Genomic DNA, 20,430 nt, shown 5'->3' with positions numbered 1-20,430 from the left:
CACATTACATTAAGCAGAATTTCCTTTTAATTTACAATCTGAAAAAAATGAAATTGGAATCATTTAAAAAAGCAATTTCCTCAAACAACATATAATTGGACATTAAATTGTCACCCACCATGTACCGTATATCCTGTACATTAAAAAGCAGTGCAACCCACAGCATCACATACAAATCCAAATAGTGCAACAGTCTATATTTTTCAACCTATTTTTACAAACTATACTTTTTGACAGCACAAATCATGTTGGATCTGATTAAAATATCCCAGATATTTTTACCTTCTTTTCTTTAGTATTCAACCACGTTTGACTGTGTTGCACCCATAAGCACACTATTAATAAAACAATCAAGACTTTACATAGAAGTCACAGAGGGTCAAAAGTCATCACTCAAAAAAAAAGAAAACCGATCACATCAAAACATTGAGCGTGCCGTGAGAATATAATTTGATCATCATAATCTTTTTCCTTCACATAATGAAGCCAGCAGTTTTGATGTATTAACATAATTTCAAATGCTGTTGCCAACTTACAAAGCTTTCAGAAAAAACCTTGCAAAAGTATTTCAGAGGCACATACAGTATGCACAATTGTGAGACAGAGACATTAATAAGTAGTATTTACCCAAGACCAAGTTAACAGTTCTGAAAAGTACAAGAAAATCTAGTCATGATTCCCAACAAACTCTTACACTGACAACACGTAACACATACTCAGGTAGTCTATATTGAAAAAGGGGTGAGTCCGCACAGACAGGGGTTACCCAGCCTTTAACAGTCTATATTGCCCATCGAAAATAAACTTTGTGCTCCTCAATAGGCTGTGAGCATTACTCCACAGTGAAGGTATGTAGATTATGACCTTTGACCCATTACAGTTTGGTCCCGTTGTCAGAGATGAGAGTTTGCAGGCTGCTGAACTGGCCAAACCCACAAAATAAACTGCTACCATGTACCATGTTTTCATGTACTAAACTGTACTCTTAGCGTGATGAATCCCCTCTAAACATGCCACATCTTTTCCATCTGATGGCTAAACTAGAAATACATCTATAACCATTACATCTACTTAAGGATAGACATTTGATTTATCTTTTCTCTCTCTCGAAGTATAGTATTACTATAGTATTTGATACTATAGTATTTGATTGGTTTAGTCATTTAATCTGATAAACATGGGTCTGAATTATTTGAACCGTTCCAAGGCACAGACAGAACGCCCCGCCCCCCCCCCTCCCCCGTACTCTGCAGACAAGGTGTGACTTTTGTGCATTAGATCAAGATACCAAGACGTCGGGAGGTGTTATGCAGTCATATCAGCCCCGTATGGAAAAGCACAAAACCCTCCACATCGCCCTGCTTATCGAGAGCCGACTAATCAAGCGCAGAGGTTGGTTATGTTGAATTCTTAATCCAAAAACAGCAATTTCACTGTCTAACAGTGCTTTTACTACAAGCAGATAAAACACCTGACAAGGGTAACAAATATTGTATAAAGAAATCATGTCGTCGAAGAGTCTTCAGTTCAGAAAGAACACCATATTATAATATTCTCCATTTTCATAGCACTGGTTTGATTCATATACCATAGTACTACAGTATCAAACATGTGTGTATTTTTTTTTGCACAGGTGAATCTCATACTCTCTCATGTCCACTGAGAATAATTAAAACAGAGAACCGACGGGGGACCAAACTCCTCCTCACTGCTCAGCGTCCTCGGTGCCTCCATCCTTCCCCCCGCCCTCTTTGTGGTCCTGCTCTGAGTCCTCCTCCCCCTGAGGCTCCCCTCCCTCCCCCCCGTTGCTCTGGAACTTGTCGTGGGTCCACTTAGGGCTGCCGTTGTTGTTGTTTGGGCCGAAAGTGTTGGGACGGACGATGAAACGGCCCCTGCCGCCGCGGAGGAAGCTGCCCCGTCCGCGCCCTCGGTTGTTGTCTGCCCACTTCCTCTCCCCCTCTCTGTCATCATGCTGCCAGAGGGACGGAAGGAGGGATGAAAGAAAGAAACATAAGAAGTGAAAGAGGGTCAGTCCTTCTCAACCAAGTGGCCCATAGAATGCTGATTTCAATATTACTGTGTGTGTGTGTGTGTGTGTGTGTGTGTGTGTGTGTGTGTGTGTGTGTGTGTGTGCATGTGTGACACAGTATCATGAATCATATTTTCAATGGATTAATTTGACTTGATTTCATTTAGCAGGGGTGCAAACTGGTGATGGCCCAAAAAGGTGACCCATTTTTTTTTGCGGCTAACCTTAGGGGGGGATAGCGATAGCACTAATGGTGTTAAATAGATACCGCTAGCACTAACGGTGGTCTAACAGTGATGCGTGTGGAAGTAGCGGCAGCCCTGACCTCAACACCTGCAGAATTACTTAGAAAACAGTTTACTGTGACTGTGTTCTCGCAAAAAGTTATTTCAACAGAAACAGAGTTCAGCAGACAGGGAGATTAGTTAGCTCGCGCATCATGTGACTTGGATGAGATTTAGACCCCCCCCCCCCATAAAATATTTTTTTTGCAGATCGACACAATTCAAATGGGTGACCTATTTTGAGATAAAAACGGCTAATTTAGCAGAAAGGTGACAAGTTTGCACCCCTGAATTCATGAATCATATTTTCAATGGATTAATTTGACTTGATTTCATTTAAATGTAAGTTGTGATTAATAAAGAAAAGGGGGTACAAACCTACCAAGTAGTATTTTCTGCTCTTGGGGGTGAACTCAGGGTCCCAGTCCTCGTTCTTGGGGTGCGCTGACACGTTAGGTGGGTTACCGTTACCATTGTTGCCCTGGTAATTCCCCCTGTTCCATCCCCTTCCTCTTATCTTAAATTGCTGTAATAAGAGTTAAACACAAACAATCCACATTGACATGAATAAAAACATTGTTGAAAGACACTTCCAGAGATTTACAGTGGAGTAAAAGTTTGATATCAAGTAAAAAGTTAAACAGCTTTCGGAGCATACAGGAAGGTCTTTGGGAGTAGGCCTACTGTAGAAACTGTACTGTATGACAGTGGCGGACTCAGGCTGTTTGAAGGGCAGGGGGGGGCGAAAAGGAAAAAAGGGCACCTACTGCACAACATGGGACCCCATCAGTGCACATGGTCACGTTTAGATCATTGGAAGGGCAGCCAATAGGGCACATCCTCTAATTTTGCCACTCAAAAGGGCACTTTAGTGTGACGTTTTTCAACTGTGGGGGCACATGGTCAAGTTTAGACCATCGGAGGGGCACCAATAGGGCACGTCCTTTCATTTTCGCCACTCAAAAGGGCATTTATGCCACTCAAAAGGGCACTTAAGAGAGACGTTTTTCAACCGTGGGGGCACCAGGAGGGGCGGTCGCCCCCCCTGTCCCCCCCCCCTGAGTCCGCCAGTGCTGTATGACTAGGCCCATGATCACACTTACAAAGCCTCCACGGCCCCGGCCCCTGTCCATAGGACTTCCATAATCTCGCGGCCCCAGTCGGGCCTTGTTAAAGCCCTCCTCTTTGCTCTCTGCTTCCTCGTGGGGGTAGTCCCCTCCTCCTTTGTGAGATTGGGACGATGAAGAGGAAGAGGAGGACTGTGACTGAGAGCGCTTCTTCTTGTTTTTCCTGGAGGTAGAGGGGACAGAGGCCCCTCACAGGTCAGTTTAAAACTACTCACATACAGTACGTAGGTATATGTATGTATGTATGTATGTCTATGTATGTCTGTAGTATGTATGTAGTATGTATGTATGTAGTATGTATGTATGTATGTATGTATGTATGTATGTCTATGTATGTAGTAACTATGTATGTATGTATGTATGTCTATGTATGTAGTAACTATGTATGTATGTATGTATGTCTATGTATGTAGTAACTATGTATGTATGTATGTATGTATGTATGTATGTATGTATGTATGTATGTCTATGTATGTAGTAACATACAGTACGTAGGTCTCCTCTTACTTGTCTTGTAAGACCCTGAACATAATGTGGAGAAGTATTACTCTAGAGAATTTCATACAGTTTGAATAATTTTGCCATTTAGCAGACGCTTTTAATCCAAAGTGACTTACAATTACGAATTACAGGGACATTCCCCGTGGAGTAACTGAGGGCTAAGTGCCTTACTCAAGGGCACACTAGTAGTGGTGTGGTTTGGTTTCAGGCGGGGGTTGAACTCACAACCTTCCGATCACAAGTCCAACTCACTATCCACTGTGTGTTGTTTTTATTTTCTTAAGATTGTTGTCTTTATTTGCACTTGACACCATGGACCTCATTGTCTCTTAGCTTGTTTTATATCATTTTCGCTTTTTAATTGTCTAGTGTGTAATATTTGTGATATGTTATATGTGTATATGTTTGTGAATATGTGAATATGTTTTCTGTTTTTGCACCTTCAGAAGAACCACTACAATTTAATTGTATAGGCAACTGTACAAGGACAATAAAGTCTATTCTATTCTATTCTATTCTATTCACTTGACCAACACTACCCCCTGAATGAAAAAAAAGCAATTGTGAAACGTATGAACGCAGTATAACATACTTTGTCTTCTTGTGATGCTTGGAGGGTTTCTCAGTTGATCTCTCCCTGCTAGACCCTGGGGAGTCTCCTGACTCTCTACTCCCATCATCCCGTTTACAATCTCTGTCCCGGGTGGAGTGTTTTTTACGGCGCTCTATATCCAACCGAAGGTCCATTGAGTCGCTCTTCATTTTTTTCCCAGTTTCATCCTGTGCAGGTGAACAAAACAAAACAGGAGGACGTAGACAGGCTTGGGGTTAGCATGGGGATGCTGTCATGTTCTGCTGTCAAGCTTGTTTGTATTGAGTGGATGAGAGGGGGCTGGGAAACGTGTAATATCAACAAACTCTGGGAGACAGAGAGTTCATTGGTTCACTTTGGTGAAAACAGACCATTCGGAAATTAGTTTTCCAGGTGTTCATAACACAGCGTTGAACCTCGACCAGACACATGTGGAGGTTTCAAATAGTAATTTGCATGAATTCACTTTCACGGCTGTTATAATCATTATAGGTTGGCACCATTTTTTAGATTTGAAGCGAGTTCAATACCGTTTCCTTACGCAAAAATCTACTGTACAAGTAAGACTCCAAGATACCCATGAAACAACTCGAAGAGTTATCAACAAATGGCACAAAGGGGGGCCGACATGCTGTATTAGCAAAGTATAACAGATCTTTACTTTGGACTCATTTATTTATTTTTCGCTTATTTGTTGAAGAAGAATACTTACTATGAAATTTGTTTAGAGTCCTTTGAACGGCTTGCACACAGGAGCAATTGGCCACTTCCATTTCTGACCCCTCATGTTTTTCAACTCATTGGCCATGGGCAAGGCTTGTACCCACAGTATAACCAAATCATCGTACGTGGAGGGGGGTGTATATAACACACAACAAACTGAATGTGCCTTGTTATGTTTTTTTTTTTTTAGACTTTATGCATCTCCCTTCAAAGAAAAGCACAGGCTTAGAGAGAGAATGCCGTCTAAAGGCGGCTGGCTGGCTCACTCGCTCGCTGTTGTTTGTCTGTTTTCCAATATACTTCATATTTCAAAATGTTCTGTCACCTTGTAACTGCCATCGCCGGAGCTTTTCATCCCCTCAAACAGATGAGAGTGTTTCTTAAAAGCACTGGGAGAAACATCAATTCTCCTACAAGAGAGAAATACACGTTAGACCAGATGGTTGAAGGTTGTCAGGGCGCAGGTGCCATAACACAACAGCAGCACTGTGTGCAAGGCAGAGTAGTTTCAGGTCTGTACTGTTCAGATAAGCAACAACATGACTTTTGAGTCTAAGGCCAACTTCAGACAGTACGCTTGCAAATCTATTCCAGTGTACTACTGTGTTACGAACGAGCCATACTGTGTCTATTGAACAACAAAGGGTCAAAAGAATACCTGAAAACTGTGATAAAACGAGAGGTAACAGGTAACAGGTGGCACAGCACACTGAGGGTGAGAGGGTCACTCTGAGGGCGACTCTACCTGTGAATCTCTGGGCTCTTTCTCTGCTTCAGCGTTTCCTGTTCCGCAGCTCTTCTTTGGTACATGGCGAAGCGCTCATTTAGAGTCATTTCAGGGGATGGAAAGTGCTGTGCTGTAATCAAGAGCAACCACGCCTTGAGTTACACAAGAGATATTACTGTACATTCTGTTCAAAGGCCATGTCCCCATTACTTTCAAGTCAATGCTACATGTAAACTTCAGCTCGTTAAAACAATATGTTCAGTTACTCCATCAAAGGTTAGATTTTAGTTTGACTTCATAGACCATATATGGTGATAAAAAGTTGACCATGAAAGTTTTTTTTTTATCGATAGTAATGAAAAATAAATCTGGAAAACTAAATTGAATTACATACGGTACATTTGACAACTGACAGAAATAATTGCTCCAGTAGATGCATTTTCCCATAATTATCCCCAGACAAATAAAAAAAAAATAGAAAATGTTTTCAGAAAAAAGTTTAACAAGGCCAAGCTAAATGATTTAGTATGCCATTTCAGAAAACTGCATAGTGTGGGTCTAGCAACATGGCATACTGTGCACTCATATGCCCATGTTGGCATGGGTTTGAATCTGGCCCAGCCCTGCTGATACCCGTCTTTCTCATACCAGTCTGTCTCTACTGTCTCTCTCCAATAAAAACTGAAAAACATATACGAGAGTTGGACTGTCGCACTCCAAAAACATAACCAGGGGTGCAAACTGGTGATGGCCCAAAAAGGTGACACATTTGTTTTGGCGGCTAACCTTAGGGGGGGGATACCGCTAGCACTAATGGTGTTAAATAGATACCGCTAGCACTAACGGTGGTCTAACAATGATGCATGTGTAAGTAGCGGCAGCCCTGACCTTAACACCTGCAGAATTACTTCGAAAACAGTTTACTGTGACTGTGTTCTCTATACTGTCTGGAATTGTACCTAGCTCCCTGAAGCTAAAAGGTATTTCAACAGGAGCAGAGTTCAGCAGACAGGGAGATTAGTTAACTTGCGCATCATGTGACTTGGATGAGACTTAGACCCCCTCCCCCCCCCACCCACCCACCCAAAATATTCTTTTTGCAGATCTCCACAATTCAAATGGATGACATATTTTGAGATAAAAAACGGCTAATTTAGCAGAAAGGTGACAAGTTTGCACCCCTGAATTAACTGTACCAAAACTGCATAACCATATACACATTCAGCTATCACATTGGTCTTAACTTGCACCTGTAACCAGGATGAGACTAGTCAGAGGAGAGGATCACCTTTAATGTGATGGACGATGGTGACAATGTGCTGTGCGAACAGCTCCGAGGGACTCCTGAGTAACTGGGTGGCCTGAATGTGCTGGAAGATTGAGCGGAATTCCTGCTCCTTTTTTGAAAGATGCACAAGATCCCGAGACAACAGTCGCTCACCCGCCAGAACGCCAGAGGAGCTGAGATGACAGACAAAACAAAAACAACAATATTGTATTTTTATGCCCCGTTTTGGCTTTTTACAGTTTGGCGGCGAGAATAAACACACGGTAGAATGCAAACTTTATCACAAGACTTAATCAAAATGGTTGTTTAATAATTGATCTCAATTCTATTCGCACACATCCTTCGTGCATTTTGATAGAGCTTCATACTGTATAGAATGATGACCCTATAGTACTGTAAAGGCTGGAGCCAAATCCATTGAGAGTGTCTCATGATTCCATGACTACTGGCTAATAGTTAGTGAAACCTCTCCAAGGCAATAAAGGACAGGTGTCTCTGTCTGTACCTGTATGCCCAATGTGCAAGGTGCTCACCTCTTACAGAGCAATAGCTTTATGGAATAGGCTACCTGCCTCTCTCAGAGGCCTACCTAGGACAGACTTCAAGAAACACATCAAAACTCACTTTGACGGTCATGGGGACTAATTTATGCAAAACCAAGTGAATGTATTGCTATTGTTACGTATTGTGTATAAATGTGTTTTAATGCCATGTTTCAGAAGGTCTATTGACATGTACTGAAAGTGTATGAAGTAATGAAATACTGATTTTTGTAATGTTTTAATGTAAGGACTCTTGGAAGATTAGCCATTGGCTAAAAGAGGTCCTAATAAAAACTCAAACTCAAACTCACCTGGCCATGTCATCCCTGAGGGAATCCATTCTGATACCGAACTCCGCTCCTCTTTTCCCAGAGGCCTTTGGGGGAGAGTCCTCCCCCCTGGCCATGAACATCTCTCTGTCAGAGTTTCTCCTTGGCGGCGGTGGTGAGGGGGGGGATGGGCTGCAGGTAGCAGGTTTCTCTTTCCTCCTGCCCTTGCTAACTTTGTCTGGGGAGAGGCCCCCTCTGAACATGCCCCCCGTGTCCCTCTTGGCCAGCGCGGCGGCAATGGCTGCCGCCTTCTCCTTCTTTCGGCTACGGTAGATCTCCTCCGCCATGGCGTCAAGGTCATCGTCGTCTTTGGCTATCTGCATGTAGGCCAGATCCTCCCACTTGCCGAAGCGCTCCTCGAATAGCTCGCGGGCAGAGAGGGTAGTAACCTTACTCTTGGCTTTGGGAGGATCGTCCTCCGTGCCCCGCTCTTTGCGGAGCACCTTGGGATGGGGCTTGGGTATCGTCTGCTCAACCTCTTCCTCATCGTCCCCACAAAGGAAAGGGGGGGCTTTCATGAAGCTGGCTAAGGACACATTGCCGTCAAAGTCCTCTCTGTACTTGTACTTCTCCTTTTCCCCTTTGTCATTGTGGTTCGTCCCTTTGGACGGCCCGTAGCCAGATCCAGGGTCAGAGGAGATTTTGCCATTCCCTTTCTCTGGCTCCACATCCCCGCCGTTAGCTTCCATGTCTCTGCCATTCTCCCTGCAGCCAGACTGCTTTTTCTTATTATTGTGCTCCACCAAGAACCTAAGCAAAGGTAAGGAGAGATAGCTGTGTTAAATGGGTTAGGGTATTATTACTCTAATTCGAACCTATGACCTATGAAAGTACCGTAATGGTGTATGGCAATGATCTTTTTCAAACAACAAAATGAGAGAGGCAGCTAAAAGATCTGCCATTTTAAAAAGACATAATGTCATAAGAGATCTGTCTTGGTTAGTGCAGCGTAGACTGGCCAAGAAAACACTCATCCAAAGACTCCCAAGCGTCCATAATGCCTTCTCAACTTACAAAGATCCAGTTTGGACTTGTTATGGCTACCAGTTCCCAAAGGGCTTAGGGCCAAGGAAAAATACCAGGGACAAATTATTTGTATGTGGTTGTGGTATATGAAGGAACGGGAAGGAAGGAAACATCGACTCTGAATACAAATCAAACATTCACAGCAGTGAAAGTACATGAAATAGAAATTAAGCATTCGCTGCAAAGACAACATGTCCTCTATACTCTGTGTGCAGCCCCAAGGGTGATTATTTAAATCTAATACCTCATGAAATTATGATCCCATAATAAAACATTCATCTTACTTTTTAAACGCTGTGGAGATTGCTGCGTTATCTCCAGCCAGGTTGTCCTCTTTCGAGAAAAACCCAAAGCCAGAGAACACAGGTGTGGGGCTTTTCTGAGCAGGGCTTTTGGTTGAGGGTGAGCTGCCCACAGTCTGCCAAGACGAAGGGGCACCACCATTGCCAGTAGTGGTATCAGTGGTGTTTTGGGGGGAGGGACTAGCCTGGGCGCCTTGACCAACGATAACAGCTGAGCGCACCTGAGGACTGGACCTCTTAGGGCTGGCGCTGTAGTCCTTCAGGCTCTGCCAGTTACCCGAGGGTTGTTTCTCACCCCTGTTGCCCTCCTCAGCCACTGCAGACCCCCCTGCTGCAGACCCCCCTGTAAGCTCCATAGCCTCCCCATTCCCTCCTCCCTTTGAGACCTCCTTGGAGGCCACGCGCTCCTCTTTCACATCCTTGGAGGAGTTCTGCTTGGCCGACCCAGAGGCCGCCGATCCGCGCCTTGGAGAGGAAGAGCGAGAGGTGGAGGAGGAGTGGCGGGAGCGCCTCGACCGGGGTGAGGAAGAACCCCGGTCTGAGTGGCGGGAGTGGCTATGGGAACGAGGACTCCCCGAGCGCTTTTTGGGGGTATGAGAGCGCCCCCTTCTGGGGCTGTGAGGGTGGTATTGCTGCGTCTGCTGCTGCTGCTGCTGCTGCTGTTGCTGCTGCTGCGGGTGCTGTCTGTAGTTCTGCCAGTTGTTGGGGCGGTTGTAGTTGTTGTTGTAGCCGCCTCCTCCCCCACCACCCCGCTGGTAGCGCCCCCGTGGGAAATAGCCCCGCCCTCCTCGGCCTCCTCTGTAGTAGTAGGGCCTCCGGAAGCCTCGGTTGTAGCCCCGGAACCCGCGGTTGTTCTGATACTCCCTGGGGTAGTTCCTCTCCCTGTTGTGGGGCGGAGAATGGGATCTGGAGCGAGAGCGAGACCTAGAGCTTTGAAAGAGAGAGAGAGAAAGAGAGGGAGATGGGGAAAGAGAGAGAGAGAGGGAGATGACTGATTACACCTTCCCCCAGAACAACAAGTCTCATTGGCAGAAAAAATAAATAAAAGTACCTTCGGGGAAAAGAAGAAGTACACAACTAGGCTACGATTTTACTAAAAATAAGCAAATGCAGGGGCATATTAACTGCTGTGATGAGAAGGGTACAATGGAGTGGAGCAATGGAGAAGAAAACCAGACATTTCGTAATGATGGCTGGCAAGGGGGAAAAGCTGTAAGATCGACCCTGTCCACATGGTGGCTCTAGAGCACTGTGGGAGCTAGGCGTAATCAGCAACAGCGGTCTTGGCCAGAGACTCTTGGCCAGTGCCTTCAGCTTTTAAACAATCTACAGACTTGTCTATTAGTTAAGCTTTAATTAAATCAGATCTAATCTTCAGTAAAACATTTCACTGAAGTGGAGAGAGATGTCTTAACCATATTGAGAATATCCAAGTATCAATACGATGTCATAATTAATAACCTAAGTTAGAAGAAGCCGAACTGATTTGCAGTCTAGGATGTACATGCAAACAGTTCAATACTGCATCATATCATTTTAGACTAAAAAGCACACAACATCAATACAAAATCTAAAATACTTGAAGTATCCAACAATGGAATGCAAATCCAAACCCATCTTCTTCAAACCTTTTCCAAAGCGTAACAAAGCCCTTACAGTACTCACCCGGTGCGTTTTTTCATTGGAATAAAGAGTGAGCAGAGAAGACTGCGTGCTGAGCAGCATTGCACACTCACATTGAGGGCGAGAGACTCTGCATCTCTTATGCCGAGCAGCACTAGTGGAAAGAGGCGGTCACATGGGCCATATGGGAAACATTTCGACTCTTAATCCTTCGAAGTAAAAAGGGGGGGCCTGGCTGGCTCGCCAATTACACAGGCTGGCCAGTCTGCCCAGAAACCTCAGCTAAAAGGAGCGATTCACCAGCCGACGACACAGGGATTTATAATCTACCATCAGCTAAATTACAATATTGATTGAATGAAATAAACTAAATATTACAGTACCTAATATACTAGTGTACACAACTAATTCTACTGAAAATGTAAGACCAAAACTAATCTCTTTGCATTAGATTTAAACTTCCAATTGAATTCCTTTTGGTACATGCTGATTGAGGACTTAGGTATAGGTGAATGCTGTGGTCTAAAATACATCTATTTTGATTTTTTTTTTCTCATCTTGATAAGGGGCTCAATTTCACACGAATAAGCCTTTATAACATCACTAATACAACTAGTTATAACATCACTAATACAACTAGTTATAACTTTATTTTTATTTTATTTATTTATTTCTCTTTCCTAGCACCAGGGGAGCCACCCCTCCCAAATTTCGTTGTTTGGTACCTGTACTATAGCAATGACAATAAAGACCATTCATTCATTCATTCATTCATTCAACATCACTAAAACAACTAGTTATAACACCACTAACTAGTATGACTAATACTAGTTAGAACATTCATTAAACATGAATAAGCCTGTACAGCTCCTACAACATAGACTGTCAAGTTCAAGAGTAGTTTCTCCTTTCAGGTCCCACAGTGCTTAAGGCCATGCTTTAGCCATATGCCAGGCAGAGCCACTCCCAGGAAAGGGGCTGCCGTTTCTGCTAAACAGAACCCAGAAACAATCCTGCCAGCAGCAGAAGCGGTGGTGTCACACTGAAACTCTCCACTTTCCCTTGCAAATTGACAACAACACTGCATCCTACAGATGACCCCACTGCCGGAGAATTCCCATTAGGCATAGATGCACAATGAAATAGTCAAATACTACATAGGCGGAATGATTTTCATGTAACACTGAGGAATCATTCAGAAACCAACCAGATGTGTTTACTTAGCCTATTTCCTTTTCATGATAATGGAAGCTATTGTGCAAGTAATGAAGAGTGAAGGGTCTAGATCTCTCGTTTCAAGACTACATCTTTAATAATTGTGGAAGCCATATTATGTGCTTAGAGACATTTTCTAAAAAGGCTCTTATCTACTGTATGATCCATATATTGTTTAGCTAGTATTTGCAGACCTGGGGCCGGATTCACAAAGCGTTCTTAAGAAAAAAATGGTGAATAGCGTTTAAGAACATTCTTAGGAACATCTTCATAAACATTCTTAAAAATGTACTTATGTTTTATCTTAAGAACACTTTTGTGAATCCGGCCCCTGCTTACATTGAGTTGGGGAATAGGGTTAGGGTTAGGTTTAAAAAACAATAATAGAGGACTCCCTATAACATGGTGATGCAAAGAATTCAAAGAAAAAGGTTCCTACAATAGCCTCGTGTAAGTACCAGATCTCAGTGAGCCAAGGGCCATCTCTCAGCTGCCAAGCTCTTTCTTACACACATCAATTTCCTCTGGTCTAAAGTGCTCCAGACCTTGGGTAAGACCCATATCCACTATAATGCAGCTATGACTCCGCCAGTTAATTTGAGCGCTAACTCCTCATAAAGCACAGGAAAAGACATGGTCGTGGGGCAGGAAATAAAAAGAATGTGTGCTTCAGCACTCAGATGTTACGCAACGAACGTGAGGGTGACATTCTGCTGACAAAGCTCAATCATCAAGCTAATCTTAGATTTTTTTACCATTTGCATATTATCTAATACAGCAGAGCAGAGCAGAGAAATGTAATAAATAATTCTGCCATTTAGCAGCCGCTTTTAATCCAAAGTGACTTACAATTACGAATTACAGGGACATTCCCCCTGGAGTAACTGAGGGCTAAGTGCCTTACTCAAGGGCACACTAGTAGTGGTGAGGTTTCAGATGGGATTTGAACTCACAACCTTCCGATCACAAGTCCAACTCACTATCCACTAGACCAGACCACAACCACTACTAGAGACAATGCATAGTAAACAAATAGATATTCCACAAGAAGTCCTGATTTACAGGAATGGAACAGGTACAGCACAGAACAGTAAGTGTGCAACAGCAAAGGTACATGGTATACATGGTCTAAACATGGAATGTGTCATGAATGAAGGTCCATATTTAACACGCATAGAGGTCCATTCAGAACCATCGGAGGTCATCTACGTTTGTAATACCTTTGGGGCCCTGCCACGTGACCTTGGGTCAGAGAGGCGTTTCTTCCAAATCTACTTGTAGAGTAACTGTCAGGACTCTGTTAGCGACCCTTATCTTGTTTCAGTTTGTCAGTTCTGCCTGAGCGATGTTTAGAATGTGCGGAGCGTTTATTGCTTTCCATGTACAAGAGTGTGCAAGACAGAAATAGCCAACATTGCCACGACATAACTCTTGTATTTGTAAGAAAATATCCTTTCTATCATCCCTCTGGAAAAACTAATACAAAAAAAACTATGTAATACAGAGAAGGGGAAATATTTGAGCACATAGCAATGTCCTAACCCCTCCCCTTGATGGAAATAGATGTGAGATTGTGAACTATATATGTATATATGTATATGTTACGGTACATGTGGGAATACGGTACATGTGGGAAAACTAGGGTTAGGGTTAGGTGCTACGTCCACTTGGTACATGCTGGCATGTCTAACCCTAACCCTAATCCTAACCTTAACCGTAGCACCCTAGCACCTAACCCTAAGCCTAGTTTTCCCACATGTACCGTTTTCCCACATGTACCATAACATATAGTATATGTATATAGTATAGTATATGTGCCTGTATAAACATATGAACTATATGTACCTGTATAAACATATGAACTATATGTACCTGTATGTATATAGTATAGTATATGTACCTGTAGCGACGCTTCCTGGATCGGGAGCGGGAGCTGCTTCTGGAGCGGGAGAGGGAGCGAGATCTGGACCGAGACTTTGAGCGGGACCGAGACTTAGAGGCAGATTTTGTTGCCTTGGACATCACTGCAGCAGACCACCTCTTTTAGACAACAGCCTGTCAGACACACAAACAGATGGGGGTTATCTACTCAAATATAACATTTGGTCACATATAATAATAAAGTTTAAATACGACATGGATTCAACAATCTAGCCTACAACTGAAACCATACTAAAACATTGATGTTCTTCAATGAGGCCAATTAGTAGGCCTACAGGGGAAAAAACCTACTTTAAGAAAATTAACGAAATCACAATTGACAAATTAATTTCTAGAGCGATGGCTGGAATTAAACACAATAAAATGACAAAATGTGTAAATATCCTTGACCAAAATGTCAGCTAGCAAACTAGCAGCAGAAGGCTCAAGGCTAGAAGCTGATTGGTTCTCTACAGTCGCCGCAGAGACGGCAGGAATTAAGATAAAGAGCTGTGAACCGTGACAACCAAACATCCAGGACACACAGCAGACTTCAGAGAAGCCTCTGTGCAGATATCGCAGTGAAGTGGCTCTAAGTTTAAAAAGGCTCGGCATTAATATTGCTGCCAAAAATCTGTTGAATCTGAAAAATGCAATCTATCAATAGAGTCTTCTTTCGGTGCATAAAATGCACAGTAACCAGTTTGATTTAGCCACTATTTAAAGGTGGAGATTGTATATTAGTCTGATTCATCTGGAACCTTTGACCATGTATTGACCCAACATAAACGTTGAGTCACCTTAAGTGTTCAGCCACTAAAGATTAACCATGCTGTTATGGGACAAAATACTACCTAGGCTCTTTGGCAGTGTATAGGCTCCATCCATACAGTACATCAGAGCCAGATTCTGAGTCGGAAAACAATGATCAATCACCTTAGATTACTCTCGCCGCCTGTCACGTTGGCCAGAATTATTGTGCTGGCAGCTGACCCAATTACTGTATGGGTCGATGGAAATATTTGTAAACCCAAGAGGAAAAAGGCCCTGTAGCCATCTTCGAAAATAGATGCCAGCTTTCCCCAAATATAAAAGAGTGGGGTCTGTTTCATCATCACCTCGCCTTTTAGTTGAATGCCCATCAGTCTCACTGTTAACATTCGTATTTACCAAAAACATGCCTCCTGAAACCTTCTTAATCATTCACATGTATGCTAACTACAAGAAAGCTAGTATTGCTAATCTGCAGGTGATTTTAGAACTAGGCTATGTCCAAAGACACAGGGAGAGATAAGACAGAGATGGCTTTATAAATGAGATGGCTGAAGAATTAGGCTACTGAAAGATATCATGGATTTATATAACACTTTTATACAACACAAAATAGTAGTATAATAGTCTCAAGCTAAATAAAATGTACTGCAAAAGACGATGACAGGCAACAATTCTGTGGATGTTCACACACATTTACAGGACACTTTTTTTCAACAAGAGAATGCCACTCGAGATCCGCTTGAATATGAATAATGTAGGCTATGCATTATTTTCATGTTCCAAAACATTAACTAACCTCATGATACTCCAGAAAAACTCCTATTGTTCTGTACATTTATAACATTTCTCATCTTCAATGAGAGCAATATTGGATTATAATCTTGCATAATCCCCAGAAGATTGCAACTATCATTTTAATAATAATTTTGCCATTTAGCAGACGCTTTTAATCCAAAGCGATTTACAATTACGAATTACAGGGACATTCCCCCTGGAGTAACTGAGGGCTAGGTGCCTTACTCAAGGGCACACTAGTAGTGGTGTGGCTTCAGGCGGGCAACTCAACAATAAGAAATGCATTAATTACAGAATTTGGTTAGGTTTGTCTATAGGCTAAACCACTGTTACTACTGTACCCTACATTGTGTTGTTGGTGGCAGTATGAATATTGGAATATTGTTACTTGGCTTTACACACTGTAGATCCGACTTAAACCAATGCTACAGTAAACACAGTCAGATATGTTCCTTTCACAGTGTTGTTATAGCAACTGTGGTGGATGTGTAACTATGTGTAACCAAGTCAGCCCAGGACTATGCAGCTTAGTTGGGATCTATAGTGTAAATAAGGGTACAAGCGTCTGACCACGGTATGTGGATTGGTTGATGGGAGGTGATAAGATGATCTGCTGTTTAAGCTTAATGCACTGCAAGGGGCAGAAATGTCTATCATTCGAGAATTTCACAATCAATGCCATGCGTCTTAACATGAGGGTAAACATGATTCCTCTAGGGATCACATAGTATATGATCCAGCAGATGAGGTATGTACTATGTAGACCCTTCTGCAGTCTATGGACACTCTATATGGCATATGATCGTTAAGCCTAAATGCAGGGGATCAAATAATTGATTTTTCATTTTGGAGAAGCATCTGTGGGGACGTTGTGAGGAGGAAATTGCAGACTAAACATTGGGTGGACTTCAAAAACATTGCACCGACATTGTGCAGCAGAACATGGTGGTCCCATACCAGCTACTATTTTTGTGACTATGGAAATGGATCCCTCCTCTATGAAGCTACCGCTTTTTATTCATTGCAGGCCGCTTGTTGTTTCTGGCTTCGAGTGTATAATTTCCTGAATCCTTTTTTTGCTTAGCGAGCATTTCATGACTACCATTAAGAGGTAGCCCATGCCCACGTTTGGAAAAGGAATGAAAACAAATAATCCCTGGCCAAGACACGTTGTGACAATATTATCAAACTGAGAAACTATGCAAATATGTACAGAAGACGTGTGGGCGTGAATTAAAAAGGCTAAGACTTCCTGTTTGAATCTGTTATAGTTTCATATAATACTGAAAACTGTTGAAACTACTGAAACAGACAAACAAAGAATAACATCTGTTCTGGGTTCTTTACCCAGAAGTTTCACATAGATGAGAATAAACCTTTCTGAAAGCTCTCAAATGCCTTGTCATAGGATACCATAAACACAATGAGGGCCAAAGCTGGAGGTCATCCACAAAGTTACTACTGTACTATGATTACTTTATTCTATTATCTGTGAGAAACGCTCCATTGAAATGTCTGTGACTGGTTTATCTTACTAAGCAAACGGAAAAGGACAAGGGCAAGCCCTGTTTGATAAGAAGTGTCAGCAAAAGGGGGATGGTGGTGGAATCCATTTCAGGGCACGTTGACCAGGTCCCAATTGATAACCAGAGGCAGCTGCTGTCTCTACTGTGTGGACTGAAGCCTAATCACTAGGATTTCGACATCTAAAAAAGGCTGTGACAAGCACACCCTCTAATCATGCCCCCCACACGTCCCTAAAACATGCACGCACACGCACACACACACACACACACACACACACACACACACACACACACACACACACACACCCCCACACCCCCCCCCCCACACACACACACACACACACACACACACACACACACACACACACACACACACACACATACACCCCCCCCCCCACACACACACACCCACACACACACACACACACACACACACACACACACACACACACACACAGGTCCTCTGGAGTAGAGTGACAGACAGCTGCTCGAACCACATCACCTGTTTATTTAACTTGGGGGGGAGGAAGAGGTGGCTGTGAACAATGGTCAGCAACACGATACAGTACAGCAAAAATAATACAAACAACAGACACACTCCGCTCAATCAACTGCTGTATCATTAAGGCTCCGACGCCTCGGTGGCAGCTGGAATCACATTTGCTATCTATATGGACCACTGTGACAACACCCCCCCTTCGGAAAAAAGCCACAGCAACTGTCAGTGACATCGTCTTCAGTTACCAAAATGGAACTGAAATGTTGGGCATCGCTGCGTGAGTTTTCCCTCAAGACACTGACAGCGCTCTATCAAGGCCATTAACCGACTGCCAAGCCACTGACGATTCTGGTGGAGTCAAGATAAATTCTGTGGCTTCGCTTCCTTCCATAGTGTTGTTTGAGCATCAACAGCCAATAAGGCCTGTTTGTGACTTGACCATATACTGGAAAAATCATATGCACACACTGCAATGTAAGTGGCTTTAGATAAAAGGATTATGATACACTGTAGGTCTTCTTCTTCCTTGGCTTATATAGTGTAAGTACAGTAGAATGAGAAGGGCTCTTTAATGACATTGCATCTTCAAACATAGAACAACAGAACAAACTGCTAAATAACTACTGACTTTGACTAGACTATACAATAACCTGTAACCAACAATGATCCCAACAACTCAGCCAACAATCTTGTCTTGGTGAATAAAAAAGCTAGGAGAAAGAAAGCTATGTACTGAATGCTATGTACTTTAATTATCTGTGCCTTCAAGTTCATGGTAAGATCTAGCACAACCACAGTTCTACTGTGTGATCTGCTCCCCAAGCAGTAGGCTCAGTATTTGGTATAATTGTTACGGTACATGTGGGAAAACTAGGGTTAGGTGCTAGGGTGCTAGGGTGCTAGGGTTAAGGTTAGGGTTAGGGGTAGGGGTAGGGTTAGGGTTAGGATTAACCCTAGTTTTCCCACATGTACCGTAACATAATCACTGTTTGTTCCTCTCTAAGAGCTTCCAAGATCAGAATCAATCCTTATTTGTAGTGAAGGCTGATATAAAGATGTGGACAGATGTGGAGGACAACTGTCTTGTCCTAAAAAGACGTGGACCATTTCCTGAGGCTTCCTCAAAATGGGGTGAGTATAATATACTATACGCTTCTCAACTTTCTGTCAACGCTGCGTTTGGGGGCTCAACAGGGACTCATCAGCTAAAGGTCCTCTCTATTTCTGTCAGCTGTGAACAGCATGGAGCTCCTGGAACTTTCTGCTTTTCAGCAAAGTGTGGAGATCATGCAATGTAGTATGAAATAGGCTACATTATGGGTCTTGCATTATATCTTCGGAGAGTTACTCTTGATGAAAACGCTGGCTAAAGCTATAGATATCTGGAGTTTCTGGTCAGTGACAACTGAACTATGGTGAACTCCACCATTTCTCCTAATATCTGTTTGAATAACACATACTGTAAAGCATGAATCCTGTGAACACCCTGACACATTTAAGACTACCAGTGACAGGGGAGGAGCTGGGGGCATCATCATCAACTGTAGACTTCTTACCGACCAGGCTTACAATGAATGAATGAATGAATGGTCATTCACATTCACATTCACTTTCACATTCACATTCATTCATTCACTTACAAGAGAAAAAAGGAAAGGAAAAAGGAAATAGGGGAAAAGGCTCTGCTTGGTAAACAAAAGTGAAAGTACAGCACAGAGGTGTTGTGAAGTCCATAAAGTGCCATAAAACTGCCTGGAATGCAGTCACACCCTGTGTATCACCTGTGCACATTTGAACAGGTGTCTGTTTGTATAGTGAGTAAAGAAAACAAGGATCTTTCCACATACAGCAACAGGATCCTCCTGTCCTATTATTAATCCCTCAATGAAAATGGGGAAAGATACACTGGGAGTGTATATGATCACAAATCATTTCCGAAAAAAAAACAAAAACGTTTGTGGTTGACCAAAAAAGGCCCTATCATATCATATCTGTATCTATCAATACAAAAGGACATAACTATGTTGACTTCTATATAGTAGCTTCCAAAACATTATTATTATTATAAACCCATCCATACCAGACATGACATACAGGGATATTAACGCTCGACGTTTAGCAGCCAGCATGTTTATAATATGCTATAATACAATAACACAGCAAAGATGTATTTAATGTAAATCATGATGTAATCTGTGACAACCAAAGCTGAGGGTAGGTAGTAGGCTTACCACGGGAAATGTCGGTGATTGCACGCCGCCTCTTGCGGGTCCTGACCCGGGTTCTGTCGGACTCTGGTTCCGTCGGACTCCTCCGTCCGTCGCTGTCAGTGTCAAAAGCAAATAATTTCGATGATGATAACGTCGCAATCCGAATAAATCAGGCCAGCTGAGCTACGAACCTGAGCAGCATTTCTTTGGCTCTGAGAAAACCTCGCAAAAATAAAAATGTGCAGCAATGACGGTTTGACCCAGCCTTTTTATCAATATCGTTTTATATTCATGTCACATTATTATTATCGCGCAGTTGAAATGTGACACTGAAATTAATGCAAAGCAGTGAAATGATGTGAGGTCGCAACAGTGCGGTCAGCAGGCAGAGATGTAGA

General features: G+C 42.8%; 1 protein-coding gene across 1 annotated transcript; it reads right to left on the bottom strand.

The window, feature by feature from the left end:
- Positions 1–1,705: 1,705 nt before the first annotated feature.
- Positions 1,706–20,117, bottom strand: thrap3a (thyroid hormone receptor associated protein 3a; the record flags this gene model as incomplete). The annotated part of the gene is made up of 11 exons (XM_080540487.1): positions 20,054–20,117; positions 14,209–14,363; positions 9,453–10,400; positions 8,125–8,892; positions 7,272–7,444; positions 6,002–6,113; positions 5,582–5,666; positions 4,534–4,721; positions 3,417–3,603; positions 2,696–2,839; positions 1,706–1,972 (listed from the first exon to the last, which is right to left on the bottom strand). The coding sequence occupies exons 2-11, from the start codon at positions 14,328–14,330 to the stop codon at positions 1,706–1,708; spliced, it is 2,994 nt and encodes a 997-aa protein (XP_080396613.1). The 5' UTR covers positions 14,331–14,363; positions 20,054–20,117.
- Between the last annotated feature and the right edge of the window lie 313 nt (positions 20,118–20,430).

Source organism: Nansenia antarctica (genome assembly GCF_963989245.1).
Source record: "Nansenia antarctica genome assembly, chromosome: 10".
Taxonomy (NCBI): Eukaryota; Metazoa; Chordata; class Actinopteri; order Argentiniformes; family Microstomatidae; genus Nansenia; species Nansenia antarctica.
The sequence above is the reverse complement of the archived record's forward strand: the minus strand, read 5'-3'. Positions and strand labels throughout refer to the sequence as shown.